General features: G+C 41.0%; 1 protein-coding gene across 4 annotated transcripts in view; it reads left to right on the forward strand.

Moving 5' to 3' along the window:
• Psd3 (pleckstrin and Sec7 domain containing 3) overlaps window positions 1–21116 on the forward strand; it is a 567268-nt gene that overhangs the window by 182531 nt on the left and 363621 nt on the right. The window contains exon 1 of one of the 4 annotated variants that reach the window (XM_048801655.1): window positions 20454–20558. The exons of the other annotated variants lie outside the window; for them this stretch is intronic. Within the exon in view, the coding sequence (XP_048657612.1) occupies window positions 20469–20558 (90 nt within the window). The 5' untranslated portion in view covers window positions 20454–20468. Of the gene's footprint in view, window positions 1–20453; window positions 20559–21116 lie in introns of those variants that run through there. 4 annotated transcript variants of the gene reach the window in all.

A 21116-nucleotide genomic window follows, 5' to 3' on the forward strand; every position in this document is an offset into this window, starting at 1 on the left:
GGTGGGGGTGGGGTGGGAATTAGCAATGATGGTGACTTGGGTCAAAGAGGTTTGTTTTGAGGGAAAGATGTTCTGATGAGTGAATGTGAGCGCCGGAGTCCAGAGTGACTTGTAAGCCATGGCCCGTGCAGCTTGAGGGATGGGGTTGCATTAACTTCGGGCGAAGCTGATTTTAGGGAAAAGATCAGCAGCTCAGTTTTGGAGCTATCTAAGTAGGCAGTTGAATGTGTTTATCTGGTGAGGTCTGCACTAGAGATAAATGTTTGGGTTTTGTTAAGTTTAGACTGGATGGAATCTATAGGGGGAGTTAACTGACAGAGGAAAAGAAGAGAGATTCAGGACAAGACCCTGGGCTACTTGCACACTGAAGTTGGAGAGATGAAAAAGAACCAATCAGTAAAGGAGAATGAAAAAAAAAGTAGTTAATGAGGAAAATCTAGAGAGTGTGGTGTCTTGAGCCATGAAAAAGCTGTTTGACGGAGGCTGAGTCACATGCTCCTAGAAGTAAAGTGAGGGTCAGATGAAAATGGACCCAGAGATTTAGGAAGGGAGAAGTCCTTGGTGAGCTTGATAACAGCATTTTGCTTTTTCTTCTTTTTGTGTGGTACTGGGGCTTGAACCCAGGGCTTTGGACATGGTAGGTGAACACTCCACTGCTGACCTATATATACCCCCAGCCCTTGCATTTTATTTTGAGACGGAGTCTACTTAGTTGTTCAAGCTGACTTTGAACTCATGATCCTCCTGCCATAGTTTCCCAGGTAGCCAAAATTAGAGGCATGCTCCACTGCGCCTGGAGATTACAGCAGTTTTGGTGCAGTTGTAGGGACCCGAAATTGATCAGCTAGGATTCAGGAGTGGAATGGAAACATCAGATGTGAACAACTATTTCAAGGATTGATGCTGTAAAGGGAGGATGAGAAATGTAGCTGCAGGGAGAAAGTGGGGTCAAGAGATACTTAAGAATGAGGAAGAGAACAGCGTGTTTGAATGCTGATTGGGAAAAAAAGGAACAGTAAAGAGGAAAAAAATGAATGTTCCTTAATATAGTAGCACAATTCCCTTTCAAAAGAACTTTTGGTTTAGTTTAAAACAGATGAAATCATCCAGTTTGCTATTATGAACCCATAGTTTTGTTTTTTGTTTTTGGTACTGTGGATTGAACTCAAGGGCACTCCACCACTGAGCCACATCCCCAGCCCTTTTTTGTTTTTTTATTTAGAGACAGGGTGTCGCGGGCCAGCCATGGGCTGTGTGTGTGAACTATGAGCATTTGAGCATTGGGAGGACTGGTTTGATGTTGCTTCTTGCTCTTTGGGCTGTGCAACACATGTGGGCACTTTCCTCTCGCTCTGCCTTTGATCCCACACAACACCTGAGATGGATGTGACTTGCCAAGATGTCAAAGACATCACAAGCTAAAACCCGACCCTTTGCCTTATTTGGAAACTTCCTTTGTGTCCCTCCCCTCTATAAAAATAAAGAATTTAGGTGTCTCGCTCTCTTTCCAATGGATCCCTAAGGTTGAGAGCTGACACTGGGCCCCAAGAAAAAGGTAGTTTCTCTGTCTTTGTGTCATTATTTTGTACCAACCCAAATTCACCTGGAGTGACCCTGAATTATTTAGTCGCATGTGGCAGCAACAGGGTCTCATAGAGTTGCTTAGTTTCTCGCCATTGCTGAGGCTGGCTTTGAACTTGCGATTCTCCTGTCTCAGCCTCCCAAGTCACTGGGATTACAGGCGTGCATAACTGCTCCCAGCTAACCTCTAGTTTTTGTTAATGAAGTTTTTTTTTTTTCTAATTTGTTTGTTTTTAACCATGCAAAGTTATTAATTTTCCCATCTCTATTAAAATTTATTTTTTTTCTTTTATCTAAGCCTTAAATAATTTTTTGGTATGGATAGTTTTTGCTCATCTTATTCAACCTAGGCAGTCCCCAGGTTAAATTCACATGCGTCCGAGGTACACTTTGTCCACACTCTTTTCAGTTACTGCTGATTCTTCAGCTCTTACCTGGACACTGCTTTCCCACCAACCTTTAAACTTGCCTGGGATCCTGTTTTCCAAGCTGTATTCATTCAACAAACTATTCGTTGTATGCATTATACATATAAGGGCCTGTGTTTATAATTAGCAACCACAGGACAACAGATGGGTCATAAGAGTGAGAACTTAAAGAACTAGGTGTCTCTGGATCTTGGATGGATGAGCAGCTGCTTTTCAGATGTTGATATGTGAGTCACCTGGGGACTTTATTGAAATGAAGACCAAGATCCTTTGGGCTTGGGGCGGGGACTGAGAGCTGCGTTCCTAACAAGCTCCCAGGTGATGCCCCATCCCTGGTTTTGAGTAGAAAGATCTGAATGTGTTACTACCAAGATTCTTTTTTTTTTTTTTCTGTTACATTTTGCTTCTGCTCTTTGCTGTTATTTCCTTAGTGGGTCCTCTTGTAGCAGGAACTTTCTGAGGCAGAACAATATACAACATTTCAGTATTTCCTGTCCCCCTTTCGTTGCATGTTTATTGGTCTCCGCCCAAAGGCTACTGACATCTGGCTGTTTTGTTTAGTAGTTGCCTAGGTGTGAGGTGTGAGGCAAGTTTCATTTGCATTATGTAGAGAAGGCTCAGCCTTCTGGGCCTCTTGTCTTTCTTTTTTTTTTTGGGGGGGGGTTGCTGGGGATTGAACCCAGGGCCTCACCTGCTAGGCAAGCACTCCACCATAGAGCTCTAGAGCTCTAACCTCTGCCTAGGAATTTAATTTTCATGAGGCACATCCTTTTAAAGATTGTCTTCAGTGCTGTGCAATAGAAATGATGAGAGTTACATATATAATTTAAAATTTTCTAGTAGCTACATTAAAAAGAATGAATCCAAATAATGCATTTAACATAATATATCTAAAATATTCTCAATTTAATATATAATTGATATAAAAATTGAGATAATTTATATTCTTCTTTTCTACTAATTCTTAGAAATCTATTGTGTTGACTTTATCAGTGACTAACAGAAGTAATGGTCTATCTATAAATTTAAAATTCCTGAGATTTCTATTTAGGATAATTGCCTTTTTGAGATAACCTGAGTAATATTAGTAATGGCAACACTACCAAGGATTTTTAAAAGGTGAGAAACACTGTGTCAAACACATTATACATCCACTGTCATTTGATTACCCCACCCCTGCATAAGGTAGAGAGTTCCTGTCATGACCTCTCATAGATTGGACCTGAGACCCGAGAGGTTAAGTAATTTGCCTGAGGTCACATAGTGGGGTAGATGCCTGATCTAGGATTTGAATATAGGTAGTCTGATTCCAGATTCTAATTCTACTTCTTGAAGCTCTGTACCAGTCTGTGTCCTCAATGCGGCTCAGTGATGAATGCATTTCTCCATTTCACATTGTATGATTGAGCTGTGGTGTTTAATTATAAAAATTGGAATTGCTTGATTTGTGGATGTGAAAACTCTGGTGTACATTAACTCTTTAAGTAAATCATATCCTGTTTGCCATTAATTTAAATCTTAATGTCAGCGTTGCTGGACTTTGGTGTCTGATTGATCTTCAATTTAACTTGAGTCTCAATACTTTGTTTCTCTTCTCAACCCTGTCTTATGAGAAAAATAGCTAATAATATGTTAGACAAACTTTCAGTGTTATAGAGAACTAGAGCTTATAGCTTGATTGTGGAGGTAGGTAGTATCTATTACTTATGAAATAGCATTATAAATTATTATTAATAGCAGCTCAGGGAGCAAAAACCATTTATTGATTGATAAGCATATGCTGAGAATTTACACATACTATCTTATTTAATAATCTTTAGAACAAGGGTGTAAGGCTGGTTTAATCTTCGTCAGTAATTACCAAAAGCAGTGCCACTATAGTAGGAAATGGACTCTATGACAATGATTTTATTCGATTTTGGGCATCCCATTTCTCCCCCTCCCCCTCCCCTCTCCTCCCCCCTCCTCTTTTTGGTACCAGGGATTGAACCCAATTCTTTTTATTTTTTATTTTGACAGGGTTCTTGCTAAGTTGCTTAGGGCCTCGCTGAGTTGCAGAGGCTGTTTGAACTCATGATCCTTCTGCCTCAGCCTCCAGAGTTGTTGGGATTACAGGCGAATGGCACGGGTGTCCCATTTTAAGAGCAGTCTTGACATTGGATTAGGCGAATGGCCTGAAAACCATGTAATATGAGGAGACTTTGTAAGAAACTATAATCTGGGCTGGGGTTGTGATTCAGTGGCAGAGAGCTTGCCTCACACACGTGAGGCACTGGGTTCGATCCTCAGCATCACATAAAAATATTTACTTATTTTTTGTTTACTCAAAATAAAGATATTGTGTCCATGTTTAAAAAAAAAAGAAAAGAAACTCTATAATCTTTAACTTGAGGAAAAGGAAACTTTAAAAAAGAAGTGGATGTGATGGTTATCTTTAAGTATTTGGAACAAGGAATATTCTCTGTAGAGAAGATAAACCAGGGAGAAAGGAATACACTTACCCTTTTTCTCTTCTGAGTACAGAAAAGAAATTTCTGGAGTAGCAGACTTAATTCAAAATAATTTTCGAACAGTCATTTGAGAAACTAAATCACATTTCTAGTGTAATACACTTTGAGCAGATACCAGCTCATTATCTAGAAATTCTAGATTAAATGTTTGCATTTGGAAGATTTGGATTCTACAAGGACATAGGAGTTGACCAGATGGTAAGTTGTTCAAGGTCAGAGAACCTCTGAGTTCTTTCCAGTCTTGGGGGTTTGTGATTTTGTAGTGAATTATGTTAAAAAAATTAAATTCTTTTTGTAACTAAATAATTTCTCAGTTGCAGATTGTGATTTAATAGTAGGATGTCAGAGCTCAGACCTTAGAATTCTTAGAGTCTAATCTTGTTTTGCAAGTGAGGAAATCGAGAAAGTTAGAGAAAATGAAGGGGAAATTTGGACAAGGGCCCAGGTGTTGACTTGAAGCCCACAGGTTATTATTGTTTTCTTTATGGTTTCTAAAGTGTAGATGAGACAGATGAAGTGACTTGTAGCAAAATTTTTAGGGTCCTTTTGAATCTTCTCCAGAGCTCAAAGGATGTAGTAGCTCCAAGTTCATTTTGTTTGTTCTAATTAGTGCACACTCCAGTTATTTTTGGTTATCTTATCGGAACTCAGAGCTCAGTAATTTTCCCAGGAAAATGCTTCCTCAACTTTTTAAAATGCTGTCTTGGATTTCCCTTGGAAACATATGCCTCTTTGCATGGAAAGCAGAAAGAAAGGAGGCGGTAACTCTGAGAATTGAGTGTGTACTCAGAGCCTCCTGAGTGCCAGGTTTCCCCAAACACAGTTGTTGTAGGGTCATTGGGTTTTACTCTGAGATGGGAAACCGTTGAATAATTTTCAGCAGAGGATCAGGAGATCTACTTTTTTTTTTTTTTTAATGTTTCACAAACAATTTTAAAGGACTCCCTGGGAGTTTTCTACCTGCTTCGATTAAGTGAAACACACCTTTTGGTTAGCACACAATTGTTTTTGTGTTGTCACAACTTGGCACATTCTAGAGTTCTCCTCCCCACTTCTCAGTTTGGACCTATTTTAGAGGTTAATGCAGGTAGATAAGGTGCTGCTTGGAGATTACAGCTGACTGCTCGCTGGAGGACACCCAGGAAACTGGTGCACCTTGAAGCCTCCCTGGGCATTAGTGTGTGTGTGGGGGGAGACACAGAGAGAGAGTGTGTGTGCTCGTACATACATACACACGTGTACCCTGTTACTCTACATCTTTGTCTCCTGCTTATGACTATGGACGATTTCATCTCTGAGGATTTTTGTTTGCATAGTTTTGCTCTGTAGAGTCTTCAGTACTGTAGCTGTAGCTGTGTCAGTCTAAAGCATTACAGATTTGCCTTGCCAATCTCCAAGGGATACTGGGAAGAGACCTATGTAAAGCTGAGCTGGACCTGGGTGGAACCTGCCTGCTGGTGCCTTGTGTTCCTGGGGCTCTGGTTGTCAGCTTCTTCCTCCCAAGCTTTGCATCTCATTTTCCTGGCGCTTAGGCGTCCGCTGGCTGAGTTGACAAGTTTATCTGGGTTAATGGAAGAGGGCTGAGGACCACGTGGACATGTTAACTGTCTTTGGGGAATATTTTGCTTCCCCTACCCATCAATTATTTGAAATCACTTTGGCCAGATTGAGAGCCCTGGGTTACTGTGTTCTTGTAACGTTTCAGTATTCTTTCTAGTTGATCCATTAGTAAATGTAGTCATCATGGGAATTACAGATCATGGAAAAGGAGGGCGCGGAGCGGGCCTCTGGGAAGGCACTCATGGGCATGTGCAACCTTTACTTGGATTGTGTAATTAATATAAAAAATTCCATTTTAGAATAAAAAGATTATTTTTCATCTTTTTCTTGATTATAAAAAATAGTCTTGGTAATTGTAGATTAAAAAAAACCTTTTTTATCTACTTTTTCTGTTTTTTCACTTTACGTAAAATACTGTGATGACCATTTGTGTGTGTGTGTGTGTGTGTGTGTGTTAAGTTTTGTCTGTATCTCTGATTATTGTAATAGTATATTTCTAGAGAGTGGAGTTAGAATCCAGAGTATGAGCTTTTAAGCTCCCAGATCCATATGTTCCTTTCTGGCAAGGTGGTGGTGCCCTTTTATACTCCCACAGAGGAGACAGCTGGGTGGAAGGAAGCTTTTGTGGTTTTTGATGCTGGTTAGGGCTGTGCTCTTATAAGGAGATTGTGGAATCCCAGTGCTGATGTGGTCCTTAGGGAGGAGCTGGTCCTACGTTGACATTTTACAGATGAGGAATCTGAGGACTGATTTACTCAAGATTTTATAGCTAGTGATTGAGCCAGGATTAGAGGCTGGACTGTCCTGTGTCTTTTCTTCATGTTGATCCTGATATACCAGAGACACATGTCCTCCAGGACAGAATTGAGAGGTAAGCAGAGCCTTTGGCCATTTTTTTTTTTTTTGGCCACAGCAAATCCTCTGCCTGATTTTTAGTGCCATTACCCATTATCTGGCCCCACAGCAAGCTTATCCTGAGAATTTCCAGCAAAATTCCTGGGATTAATTCTGATAGGCCCCATTTGAGTTATGTGGGTCCCTGTGGCTCAGGGGTAGAATACCTTGGTTAGGTTTGAGTCGTTTGGTCCACATGCATGCCCTGGGCAGGGATGCTAGGAAGTTACCAGTTTAAGCCAAACACATGGAATGAGAATGAGGGAGAGATGAATTAAAGAAGAAAGGAGGCCAGAGGCCAGAGTGCTGGGCAGACAGAACCAACAGATGTCTGTGGCAGATGACATGGGGCTGGCCAGAGGAGCATATGTGGTATGGAGAAATAGCAAGCCCAGGGCCTTGGGCTGGAGAGAGCTTAGCTTTAGAAGAACGGAGAGAAGGCCAGGGGCTGAGCCAAGTGAGTAAGAAGGGCTGGTGGAGGAGTGGAGGGAATGGCATTGGCAAAAAGGAAGGCCAGATGATGAGGGACTGTGGATGCTTGGATTTTATCCTGTGAAGATGGGAAGTTGCTGGGCGGGGCGGAGCATACCTGGGAGACTGAGACAGGAGGATCACAGGTTCCAGACCAGCCTCAGAAACTTAGCAAAGCCCTAATGAGACCCTGTCTCAAAATAAAAAAGGCTGGCTCAATGCCGTGAGCCCAGGTGTTCAATCCCTAATACATACACACATACATACATACATACATACATAAATAAGGAAAATGGGACATCACTGGAGGAGTTTAGGTGGTTTAGTCCCTTAAAAAAAAGCTAAAAGGCTCTGGATGCAGCGTGAAGAATGGACTGGAGGGGCCAAGGAAGGAAGTAGGGAGATCAGTTGGGGAGTTTTCTGGGTTAGAGATGAAGGTTTCTTGGAACTTCCTCTGGTGGTGGTAGTTGTGATCCAGCTAAATGGAAAGATAAGCGAGCCAGTTGGTGTGGATGAGCAGAATATGACGGATGAAGGATGCAATATAAGGAGAGGAAGAGCCCTGTAGATTTCTCGCTTGATTGACAGACGTCATGGAGTTGCCAGTCATCGAGGTTGAGCTCTCTTGTTGGAGATTGTGAGGTTCCTTCCACCTGGACTTAAGGATGAGAATAAAGACCAGGAAGCGCCTCATCTTTGTTCACTGTTGACTCAGCCGCGCTCTGGCATATACTAGGTACTCGGATCACAAATCCTACTTGTAGGGCGGACCTGGAGAGGAGGCTTAAAGGAACGAAGGCAACACCCACTTATTAGGGCGTTTGTTGGTTGTTAAATTTGTTTGGTGTGATCTAAGTTGTGTAAGAAGGTGCCATAGCACAGTAAATGTAATCAGACCTCAGAGCTAAAGAAATTAGTGCTAGGTAACTTATCAGAGCGGGACAGTCTCTTGTCCCTAGCGTTCTCATTAAATAATTTTATCTCATTTAATACTTTTTCTGTCTAGTATTTTTTTTTCTTCAGTGCTCTTCTGCACCTAAAACTAAGAAACTAAAAAAATAAAACATTAAAAAAATAAATATAACAATACCAAATAACACTATCTTTTTTGCATCCAAGTTCTAGAGACAGGGGTCTCACTGAGTTGCTTTAGCACCTTGCTGTCCCTGAGGCTGGCTTTGAACTTGGCGATCCTTGCTGGGATTATAGTTGTGCGCCACTGGGCCCGGCTTCTGGTCTCTCTCTCTCTCTCTCTCTCTCTCTCTCTCTCTCTCTCTCTCTCTTTAACTTCTGTTACCAAAAAGCTTGCTCTGAAGTATCCAAGAGAAGAGACTAAAGGAAGGACGCTATTGGCCCAGCACCTACCTGAGATAACAAAGAATTTGCTACTAGAACATCAGCACAGAGCTGCCAGTACCATTTGCATACCCAGACCACTGCTTTGTTTCTACTTTTCATTTCTTCCTAAGAGGATCTTTTTATTTATTTATTTATGGTTCTGGGGATTGAACCCAGGGCCTTGTGCATGCAAGGCAAGCAGTCTACCAACTGAGCTGTAGCCCCAGCCCCTAAGAAACTCTTTCATACAGGAGGAACTGAATAGAAGCAGTCTGAAAAAGAAGGGTCCCACGCCACCCTTATTCTGGGTCTCCCATGCAGGCCTCTGCTTACGTAGGACACAGTGACAGTCACCTCACAGGTTATGCTCAGCCTTGGTTCCCATTCAGCTTGGTATCCCCATGTCAAAACAGTTGGCTCCCTTGCACCCACATTCTGGAGCAAAAACATGTTTGTTTTTTTTTGTCTTTTGTTATTTTCCCATTGCTTTCATTTTTGTATAATTGAGAATTTTAGAAGCCCAAATTATTTTCCCTTCTCTTATTTGCATACTTCTGAAGGAATGGTAGAACATTATTCGTTTTTTTATGTTTCTAAGAAAAAAAAATAGGTTCCCAAACTTTGGGTTCTCTTCACCCCATTCAGTACTTGTTTTCCTCTGGAAAACTGGCTTCAACAGTGGGATGGAGGTGGGGACTTGAGAGCCTGGTGTGGGGGTTGGGTTTCGTTGGGTAATTAGGCAGCTACAACCGTGAGGAGCAGAAGTGATGATTAGACTAATTAGGAAAGCCATTTTATACGTGGCACACTGGACCCAAGGGTAATGACCTAGAAATGCTGCCTTTGCTGGTTTATTTGATTGATGAAAAGCAGGTTTCATAGTTGGGGGTTTATTTATTTGCCTGCTTTTCATCTGTCTCTTTATTTCTGCAATAACAGAGAAGCAGGCCTGTATTATTTTGCAGTTTGGGGATAAGGCTTGCCTACTTTTGGTCCCATCACCTTCACAACTGGTCTCAGAATGATTTATTTATTTACCATGCTGGGGATGGAGCCCTGGGTCTTGCATGCTGGGCCAGTGCTGGGTAGCCCTGCTGCGTCCCCAGCCCCTGGCGGTGTATGTACTTAGCATAGAGGCAGCTTTTCTGGTCATTTCTCTACACCTGACTTCATGTACACATTTATTTCTAGAACTTTCCTTGGTGCCTACTGTGTGCCAGGTACTCTTACATACAAAGGATTCAAAGATGATCTAGAAGTTTAGGACTTTGTTTTATTTAATTTTATTCCTCTAGGTATTAGCCAGGAACTTGGCACAGGGTAGGTAGGTACTCTGTAAATATTTGTTGAAAGAAGGAGTAAGTTCATGGTTAGGCTCTTGTTTTGTATTTTGTGTGTACATTTAGCTCATGCAATTGTAGCTTACATGGTAAAACAACAAAAAAAAAATTTTAAAAGAAATTTCTGTAAGCCTAACCTTATTTGTACCCTGATAGTTTTAAAATTTAAGCTAAATCTCTTAAAAGATTTTGCTTCCAAAACATAAATTATATTAGGAGTGCTATAGATCTTTTTTTAAATTTTATTATTTTTTTATAATTGTAAATGGATACCATGCCTTTATTTTATTTGCTTATTTTTGTATGCGGTATTAAGAATTGAGCCTAGTGCCTCACCCATGCTAGGCAAGTGCTCTGCCACTAAGCCCCAGCCCCTAGATCTTTATCTTTCTTTTTCTCCCCCCCACTTTCAAAAATTTGTTCTTTTTAGGTATACATTACAGCAGAGTGTTTATTTTGACATATTATACGCACATGGAGTATAACTTATTTTAATGCGGATCCCATTCTTGTGGCTGTACATGATATGGAGTTTTCAATGGTTGTGTATTCATATATGAACACAGGACAGTTATGTCTGATTCATTCTACTGTCTTTAGATCTTTCAAAAATAAAAATACAGAGTGAAAATGTTTTGCCAAATTGTATCATGGCATCAAGTCTACTTTACAAAGTATTGTAATGCATACTATGTCATTTGGCCCTGCCCTAAACTTAGTGAGGTCGGCAGTGCAAGCATTTCTGTCCCTGTGACAGCTCTGTCACATTGGGCACCTTGTGTGAAGTTCAGGAAAGTTACTTCCTCATCTCCTGCTTCCTGGCCCTTGTTGTCCCTGACATGTTTTTTCTTCTCTTGAAGGGGTGTTCCCTTTGGTGTCCAGTTTGCAAACCGCTCAATGACTCCTACTGGGCTTAAAGAATCCTTTAGGGGCAGGCATTTAGTGATAAGTAACATATTCAGCTCTTCAAAAACAGCATTTGAAATATATCTGCTAACCAGATAAGCAAAATATAGCACCATTAAATAGTTTTCAAACATTGAACATTTTTGCTGAAGTGACCATTCTCTTTTTTCCCCCTCCCCCTCCCTCTCCCCTCCCTCCTCCTCCCTCTCATGTGGGGGTGGTACAGGGGATTGAACCCAGGGGCACTTGGCCACTGTGCCACATCTCCACCCTATTTTGTTTTTTATTTAGAGACAGAGACTCACTGAGTTGCTTAGTTCATTTGCTGAGGCTGGCTTTGAACTTGTGATCCTCCTGTCTCAGCCACCTGAGCTGCTGGGATTACAGGCTTGTACCACCACGCCGGGCCTGAAGTGACCATTCTTACCACAGTGGACTTGATGCATATGTGTAGTGACATAGAGCCATGTGGACCTTCTTGTTGTGTGTTTTTCCTGATGTTTTAAAAAAGTGTGGAGGGATCTTACCAACCTTGCAGGAGTGTTCTGGGGATTAAATGAGATAGTTGTTGTAAGTAAGCAGAGTTTTACTCAGATGAGGCACTCAGTACTTGACTGCAAAAATAAAATAGAATGGACAAAAAAACAAGTGAATAACTCAACACCCAAAGAGGGCTTTATTTTCAAGTGCCTTTGAATACTTTATAACTCAAGTTCTAGTTCTAGTGGTAACTATCAGGTCATGAATGCAGTTTCTCCAAAGAACTGTATTGTTAACCCAATATCATTCATTCTCTGTATCTGAAAGTATCATATCATTTTATTTTTAAAATAAAACTCCTAAATTTACTTCTACCCTCTGCAACTAATCTGAATTAATGTAATTTTATTATGTCATTATCTAGTATTTTAGGTCACATTGCTGTGCTAACCTACATTTTATGGTTTAGGAAATTCAAACAAACCTAGAATCTTAGTATTTATGTGTTTATTTAGAGATGGGGGTCTTATTGTGTTGCCCAGCTGATCTTGAATTCCTGGGCTCAAGTGGATCTCCTGTCTCAGCCTCCTGAGTAGCTGGGGTACAGGCACGGTGCCTAGTTAAGTCTTTAAGAAGAACTCTGGGTAATAACATGACACAGGCTACAGAAAAGCTTGATAATATGATTTTAACATAGAGATATTAATTTGGAGTCAGAATAGCTATTAAAATCAAACTAATTGAAAAATATTTGATTGACTTCTAAGATAATGAAATAGTTTATTCCAGTATTTAAGAAGGCAGAAATCTCCAAATTAAAATTTTTGTTTGTTATATGAAATAATAAGGAATAATTTTAGTATTTGGATAATATATTTTTAGATAATTAAAAATTTAAAAAACTCTATTTCTTATAGCAACAATTAAGGAAATATAAAACAATTCAGTAAGACTACCCAATTTACAAAATTTTTACCTCATTTTAAAAACAGAGTTCTTCCTTTAAATGTTAAAATGGTTTTTTTGAGATCTTTAAAAAATTTTTTAAAAATATTTTTGGTACTGGGTTATTGAACCCAGGGGTGCTTTGCCACTGAGCCACATCCCCAGCCTTTCATTTTTTGGGTTTTTTTTGTTTTGAGATACAGTCTTACTAAGTTGCCGAGGGAGGCTGACTTTGAACGTTCAATCCTTCTGCCTCAGCCTCCTGAGGCAGTGGGGTTACAAGTGTGCACCACTGAGCTTAGTTATTTTTATTATTATTTTTTGGGTGGTGTGGGAGATTGAGCCCAGTGCCGCCTGTGTGCTGAGCATGCACCCTACCACTGAGCTACACCCTGGCCCCATTTTTTCATAGATTATGAAAATGTGTTATTGCTCCCATTTCTATATTTAAGGTGTACACTTCATGCTGTTTAGATGTTGTTTTTTTTAAAATTCTGGTTGATTGTTGGTTTTCCACTATTGAGACCCAGTGACATTTTCCTCATTGCTCTGATACAAAGGCTTATGTTAGTAAGCCAGGTTTTAAATAAGGATGTTTTGAGAGTTGTAGTCCAGCTGGGTGTGGTGGTACACACCTGTGATCCTGGTAACTCTGGAGTTTGGGCAGGAGGATTCAAGTTCAAAGCCAGCCTCAGCAACTTGGCAAGGCCCTAAGCAACATAGGGGGACCCTGTCTCAAAATAAAATATAGGAGCAGTTAAGTACTCCTATATGGACTAACTGCCAGATGCTATTATAAATATGTCCAGATCTTAATAGAAGGTGTTCCCTGTACTTTCAGGTATTATCTCATTTATTCCTTACAGTAACCTGATTGGGTTGTTTTATGATTTTCCCTATTTTCAGCCACAGGGCAGTAGTTTATTGGCCAGGACTAACAAGTGGGAGAATCTGGTTTTGAATTCATGCAGTTTGGCTGGAGAGCCTGGGTTCCTAAATTAAATTAGTCTTTTGGCTTCTGTAGTGAGAGGACTTCCTTATTTGTTTTGGGGAATCTGTGTCTTGTTTGTTTGTTTGTTTTTTAGTTGTGTATGGACAGCAGGCCTTCATTTTGTGTGCTTGTTTCTATGTGGTGCTGAGGATCAAACCCAGTGCCTTACACATGCTAGGCAAGCACTCTGTCACTGAGCTATACCCCAGCCCCTGTATCATTTATTCCTTCCTGATTTTAGCATGTCTTGAATATTGCATTCATTCATTTTTCACTCAGTAACTATGTATCCAGCGCCCATTATGTGCTGCCCAGGGCTCTGCAGTCATTCAGGTAGGTCCCTGCATGGGTGGCTTCTGACAGCAGTCCTCGGCTGTTGTAGCTTGACGTATTGGGGGGATGGGGGGGGGGATGAAGCATCCTGGGGAGGGGAGGTCAGTTTGCAAAGAACTCCTCTGGGGACCTGGCGTGTGAGCAGGATTCTGCCAGGTTGAGAAGGGGGGGAGGAGGATCAGGGTGGCATTCTAGCTGTGGGGAGCAGCCCAGTGCAAAGACCCGTGGTCAGGGGCTTTGTGAGAAGCTGAAGGACCTGCAGGTAGGTTCATGGTGGCTGAAGCTCAGCGTTTCGAACTGGGCTTGGGGCTGGTGAAGGTGTACATAGGGTTGAAGTATCAAAGATCAGGCAAAAAAGCTGGAGAATTGATTACCATTGCACATGAGTAAGTTGACTAGACTTACTGTAATTTTTAGATAATCAAAGCACGGAAATAGAGTCTGTGGCTGCTAAACTTGGAGGGATGGGATAATCAAAAACAAACCAGTTCCAAAGGAGGCAAGGAAGGAATGAAAGATCAAATTGGATGGCACAAATAGCAAAAAATAAGTAGGTGTGTGGAAAACCAAGTACATTTGTAATTAAATTAAATGTGTATAGACTAAGTGCACCAATTAAATGGTAGAAATTGTCAGACTGTAAAAAGAAAGGATACCTCCAGGAGACAGACACATAACAAGAAGTGATGGTGAGATATGTCATCTCTTCCCCTTTGCCTGCATCTTGGAAGCCATCCCATTCTTAGGAAGAGCACTAGACCCCCCACTGTGGTGGGGGCACAGCTTGTGAGCCTTTGTACAGCAGGAGCAAGTCCTGCTCATATCCCTAGTGTCTGCTGTAGCATTTGGTATGCACTAGGCCATAGTTGGTATTTATCATGTGCATACATTTGATTTCCACATGGGATTGTAAACTGTTTGCAGGCAGGAAACCTGTTACATAGCATTTTTTTTTTTTTTTTTTGTACTGGGGATTAAACCCAGGGACATTTAGCCACCTAGCCACATCCCCAGCCCTTTTTCGTATTTTATTTAGAGACAGGGTCTCACTGAGTTGCTTAGGGCCATACTAAGTTGCTGAGGTTGGCTTTGAACTCATGATCCTCCTGCCTTAGCCTCCCAAACCACTGGGATTACAGGCATGTGCCCCACCATACCCAGCTAAATAGTACTTTTGACTTTAGTATCTGTGAAAACATAGGTAAGTGTACAATATTTCTTGTTTATTTAATAATGGTTAAATCTGATTTCTGTATTCTGGATACTCTTCTACCACTTAATGTTTGGGAGGTTTGTTTCCACAGCAGAGAATAAACAAAAACCACTTCTCTATGCAAGAAAGGACTTATAACCTATATTTACATAGCGTATTACAGGTAGAAGAGAGTATTTATATTCTTTAGTGCTTTGAAGAGCATGATTTATTTGATATCAAAATAAATGCTTAATTGTTACAAAAGCTCTAATAAAACATTAGTAGTAAAAATAATAAAAAATATATGGTGCTGGGAAAACTGGAAATCCATATGCAACAAAATGAAATTAAACCCCTATCTCTCACCATGCACAAAACTCAACTCAAAATGGATCAAGGACTTAGGAATAAAACCAGAGACCCTGCGTCTAATAGAAGAAAAAGTAGGCCCTAATCTCCATCATGTGGGATTAGACCCCAACTTCCTTAACAAGTCTCCTGTGTTGCAAGAATTAAAATCAAGAATCAATAAATGGGATGGACTCAAACTAAAAAGTTTCTTCTCAGCAAAAGAAACAATCTGTGAGGTGAATAGAGAGTCTACATCTTGGGAGCAAATCTTTACCCCTCACACATCAGTTAGAGCACAATCTCTAGGGTATATAAAGAACTCAAAAAGCTAAACACCAAAAAAACCCTCAAAAAACAAAAAAACCAAAAAACCAAATAATGCAATCAATAAATGGGCCAAGGACCTGAATAGTCATTTCTCAGAAAATGATATACAATCAGTCAACAAATACATGAAAAAATGTTCACCATCACTAGCAATTAGAGGAATGCAAATCAAAACTACTCTAAGATTTCATCTCACTCCAGTCAGAATGGCAGCTATTATAAAGACAAACAACACAATGAAATATTAATCAGGAATAAAAGAGAATAAAGTCATGGCATTTGCAGGTAAATGGATGGAGCTGTAGAAGATAATGCTTATTGAAGTAAGCCAATCCCAAAAAACCAAATGCCGAATGTTTTCTTTGATGTAAGGAGGCTGATTCATAGTGGGATAGGGAGCGGGACCCTGGGAGGAATAGACGAACTCTAGATAAGGCAGAGTTGTTGGAGGGAAAGGGAGGAGGCATGGGGTTATAAATGATGGTGGAATGTTATGATCATTATTATCCAAAGTACATGTATAAAGATATGAGTTGGTGTAAATATACTTTGTATACAACCAGAGATATGAAAAATTGTGCTCTGTATGTGTAATAAGAATTGTAATGCATTCCGCTATCATATATAAATAAAAAAAAGAAAAGAAATGCTAGTTAGGTTAAATAAATCAATATTACTCCAAAAAATATTTTTCTTGGAAGAAATATTGGGCAGACCATATCAAAAGAATGAAAATACTATTGATTACATTAATCCAAATTGTAATTCTCTTGTTAAGAATGTGCTGCCCAAGATAAAACTCAGCTGACTTCATGTAAGAGCTGCTCATTATGAGTAGAAAGAATTGCAGAATCCAGAGTCAAATGCAAGCACTTCTGTTTTTAAGTACAATATATAAAAATTAAAACGTGGATTTTTGTATGCCCTTCTTGGCAAGAAACGCGGGGAGTCATTAAGTGAGAAATGAGAGGACACGAAGCTGCCTCTGGGCTGCCTCCCTGCAGTGTCCTGGTGATTCTCCTGTTGAGTGACCTTATTTAGATGTTGTGAAATCACAGAAATGCAAGGTGGGTTAAGGGTCTCAGAAGCCTCTTCTTACTCATTTACTCTCTAGATGAGAAAGGAAGCCCAGAATGGGGAGGGGACCAGACTGAGGTCACAGAGCTCACTGTGCAACTGCAGTGCTTGGGCTCCCTGTTCTTTGCATTCCTTGAGGCTGAAGTGCTTGGCTGCCATCTCCTTCTGTGATGGTGGCTTCTTGCTGGCCTTTCTGCAGTGATAAGAAGGAGAGAAGAAGAGAGAGAGGGTGAGAGATTGAGATCGAGAGGTGCAGAGACAGAGGCCAAGAAAGTCAAAGTTGACCTGTTTACTTTCTCTCGAAGTCCTCCCAGTGAAGCAGTGATTTGAATGGTGTGAGGTGGGGACCTGGCCGTAGTGGGGACCAGGAGCAGCCGTTCCTGCTGCTCCCCACTCCCCATTCCTGTAGCATAAACACATCTCGAGATGACTGTGTCCTTAGGCCTGTTGGCCCTCATTTTGTCCAACCAGCGGGCCCCAGGTCATGTAGAGGTTTTGGGGAGAGAATAGGCAAATTATAATTTGTGTGATTGATCATTTGTCAGTTTTCAGATTTTTCAAAATGGTAACACAAGGATTTGCTGAGGACAACATCACCTTGCCCTTTCTGCTTTCATATCAAATCTGACCTTCCCCCACCCTCCTTGCCTTATTTAGGGCTTGACATTTTAAGAGCATTCATAATGCAAACTCATTTTTAAACAGCATCTTACTGTTTTAGTTATCCCTTGCTGTGCACCCAGGGTCTGTTAAGGATTTGCGGCTATGGAACTAACGTCCGAATGGTGTGTGGGTGTGCAGGACTGTTGCTGACCTTCCCCAGGTGCTCTCTGGACTTTCAGCTCTAAGCTCTTACCAGCTTTGGCTCCCGGGTACCTGGGGCCACATTCTGGTTCTTGAAGCCAGCACACCTCCCTGGAGCCAGGCCCAGTGGGGCAGTAGCGGCCTCACTATTGCTGAGCAGGCCTGATTTCCTGGTTAGCACTATAATACCTAATGTACTACTCTCAAAAAAATACGTATGTTTTTCACATGTTTTCACTCTAAAGTCCATTGCTGATTATATCATTGGAAGCCTCTCAGTTTAACTTCTTTCTTTGTAGCTTCTATGGTTGAAAGTAAATTATGACACTTCACACAGGTAATGTATGTTTGTTTTAGGTAATGCAGAAAATAGGGAAAAGCAAAAGAAGAAAATATAACCTATAATCCACCCCACCGAGAAACCACTGGTGACATTCTAGTTCATATCCGATGTTTTAAATGTGCATTTATTCACATAACTCTAAATATATTAAGAAAAGTGAGCTTGTGCTGTATATGCCGTTTGCACTAGCATTTCTCATTTGATACCTTCCATACAGCTCTCATATCAACAAATGTAATTTTGTATTTTCAAGGGACACCAGTGTAATTATCTTTCTAACTGAAGATAAGTGTAAAGAAAACAGAAAGATCCATTAGCTCACAGCCCCTGTTGACATATAAAAATGGTTAGTAATCAAACAAGTCACATTAACTGATTGTTTACTGTATGCCAAGGGGTATTTTATGTATTAGCTCTTTAATCCCCAAGAATACTACAAGAAGTAGGGGTTATTATTCATCCTGTTTTATGGGTGGGGATACTGGGGCTGTGTTTGAGTACCTTCCCCAAATGGAATAACTAGTAGGAAATGAACCTCCATTAAACTTCAGGCAACCTGGCTTCACTTTTTAAACAAACAAAGCTTATGGCAGTTTTAGCATCCATCCATCCATCCATCCATCCATCCATCTCTTTTTGCACAAAAGACATTATTAGTACTCCCCACCCCACTTTTGAGATAGGATCTCACTATGTTCCCCAGGCTGGCCTTGAACTTGTGATCCTCCCACGTCAGCCTTCCAAGTAGATGGGATTACAGGTGTATGCCACTTGGGCTGCTTCATACACATTTTTCTACATCTTACCTTAAAAAAAAAAAAGTTTAGTACACTTGGAGATCCTTATCACCTTGTACAGAGCCACCTCACTCTCTCTAATAGCTATACAGACTTGCTTTGTGTGCTGTGGCTTAGTTATCCAGTTGTTTGTTTGTATACAGATATCTGCTGTTACAAGAAACAATATTCTTATGCTAATGCTGATTGATTGATAAAACAGTCACCCCAGGTAAATGTGTAGAACAGTACCTGCCACAAAGATCAGTGATTTCTGTTACCACTTGAACTGTATGCCTAGCACTGTGCTAGAATTTTGTGTAATCCTCAGAATATCCCTGTGAGGTGCTGTTTTACAGTTGAAGAAACTAAGGCATAGAGAGTTTGATCAGTTATCCCGCATACATGGTAAGTACGTGAGGTCTAGGATTTGAATCAGCTGTCAGTTTTGGGGCACGTGATCTTGATTACTCCCCTTTCTATGGGCCCAGCTGCAGGGGGCAAGGAGTTGTTATCTTCCCAGAGCGGAGATGGAGGAGGCCTTGATGTTGGTGAACACTAGTCAGGTCTATGTCCACTCCTGCCATGAGGGTTCCAGAGTGTCTGTTCTAAAGTACCTTTGTTAGGTGTGAACTGAGGACTAGCAAAGGTATCTTCTTTGATCATGATTTGATCTTTGATCATTTGATCAATGATCTTTGATTATTGAAATATTTTCCTTATGTTGATTTGTAGTTCGTATTTTCTTCTTTCTTATATTTTCTCTTTATGTGTTAAAGAAGAGTTTGAGTTATGTATAATTAAAAAAATTCTCTAATTCCAGTTATCTGGAATGAACTGTTCCACCCTTCCCATCACTGATGGTACTAGAACAGAAGATATGGCAACTCTTGGTGGCAAGGAATTAATGTTTGTTAGCTTGCTATTGTAAATCAGCCTTTCTGTTTATCTCTCTTAATCTTCCTCTGAGTCTTATAGATAAAGAGCAAGATAGGCCCTGTGACATACCCAGAATTCCACAGTTCTACATGTCAGAAAGAAGTAGACTTCGGGACTTATTTCACTGACCCTTCCTTTTAGTCCCTCCATGCAGCCTTGCACTCCTGGGCTACTTGTTTAAGAAGAAATGTGCACATTGGTAAGTTAGCCGACTGAAATGGAAGGTACATGTTAGCAAAAAAGATGAACATTTCAGACAATAGCTAGCTAGAAATATGGTAATGCGATATAGAGTACTTTGAAAACTTGGAATTCCTTTTATTTTGTTTTTTAATTTTTTTGCTTATTCCATTAAGGACTCTGATGCTCAGGGACATAGAAAGGAGGTAGGGATTAGGCAAAGCTGTTTTCCATAGTACTTCTGATCTCTTCCCTTTGCTATACTTGTTGTCCTGACTGCTTTTGGTATCAGGGATTGAACCAGGGGTGCTTTACCACTGAGCTACATCCCCAGTTCCTTTTAATTTTCTTATTTTTGAAAATAAGTTACCAAGGGTCTCACTGAATTGGTGAGGCTGGCCTCCAACTTGCCCTTTTCCCTCCATAGCCTCCCAAGTTGCTGTGATTATAGGCATGTGCCACCGTCCTGCCTCCTTGCCACTTTAGAAAGCCTTGCTTGCTGCCGGCCACCTCTGGTCTTGGACCTGGTAGGGAGACCTCTGTTTGCCCTGTGTCTTCTCCTCACTGGTGAGTTTCTCTTCCTACAGTGGCCCTTAGAATGCTGTGCTCTCTGTTTGCCCAGTGCCCTGGCAACAGAACTCAGTCACTCCTTTCCTTGCAGTCAAGGAAGAAGACTCCTTATTTTCCTTTTTCTTTGATATGTTTGCTGTTGGCCCTGTGGACCACCCTCTCCTCCAGTGGACGGCCAGGAGTGCTGACCTGTCGTCAAGGCCACAGGACCTGTTGGATGTAAGAGCTGCTGGCCCTGCTGCAGTCTTAGGCAGTTTAAACCCAGCCCTCCCCTGACTGCTGGTTTTAGAGTCGCACCCATCATGTCCTTCATTCCTGCTTCTCTGTCCCTTCACCCTCTGGGCCCTTTGGCCCTTATGTATTGAGCTTGTTTCTTTCATCTGCTGCACTAAGTGAAGGGCTTAGGTGGGTGGGATTTCCCTTTTATCCCCTGCTCTTCATGTTCCCTGGGACTAACACAGAGTAGGAGCCAAAAGGTTTTGCCAAATCACCACAAGACTGATGTTGGAAAGCTTGATTTTGTTTTAATTGATTTGCCCTCCTCACCTCTCTTTCCCTCTTGAAGGTGAAGTTTGGATTATGTTTGGTCCTCTCTGGGAGCTTCAGGGCATTATGATGTTTATTGGGACCTGAGCTAGTGATAGTCCATCAGGAATGGATTACACTTGACAGAAGATTTGCATCTGAAGTCACTTAGGTTTGATCTTGGGCCCTCTATGTTTTGAGTCACTGTGAGTTTGAGGAAGGCTTTCTGAGTCTGTCTCCCCATCTCTGACA

This window comes from Marmota marmota, unplaced genomic scaffold (assembly GCF_001458135.2).
Source record: "Marmota marmota marmota unplaced genomic scaffold, marMar, whole genome shotgun sequence".
NCBI lineage: Eukaryota > Metazoa > Chordata > Mammalia > Rodentia > Sciuridae > Marmota > Marmota marmota.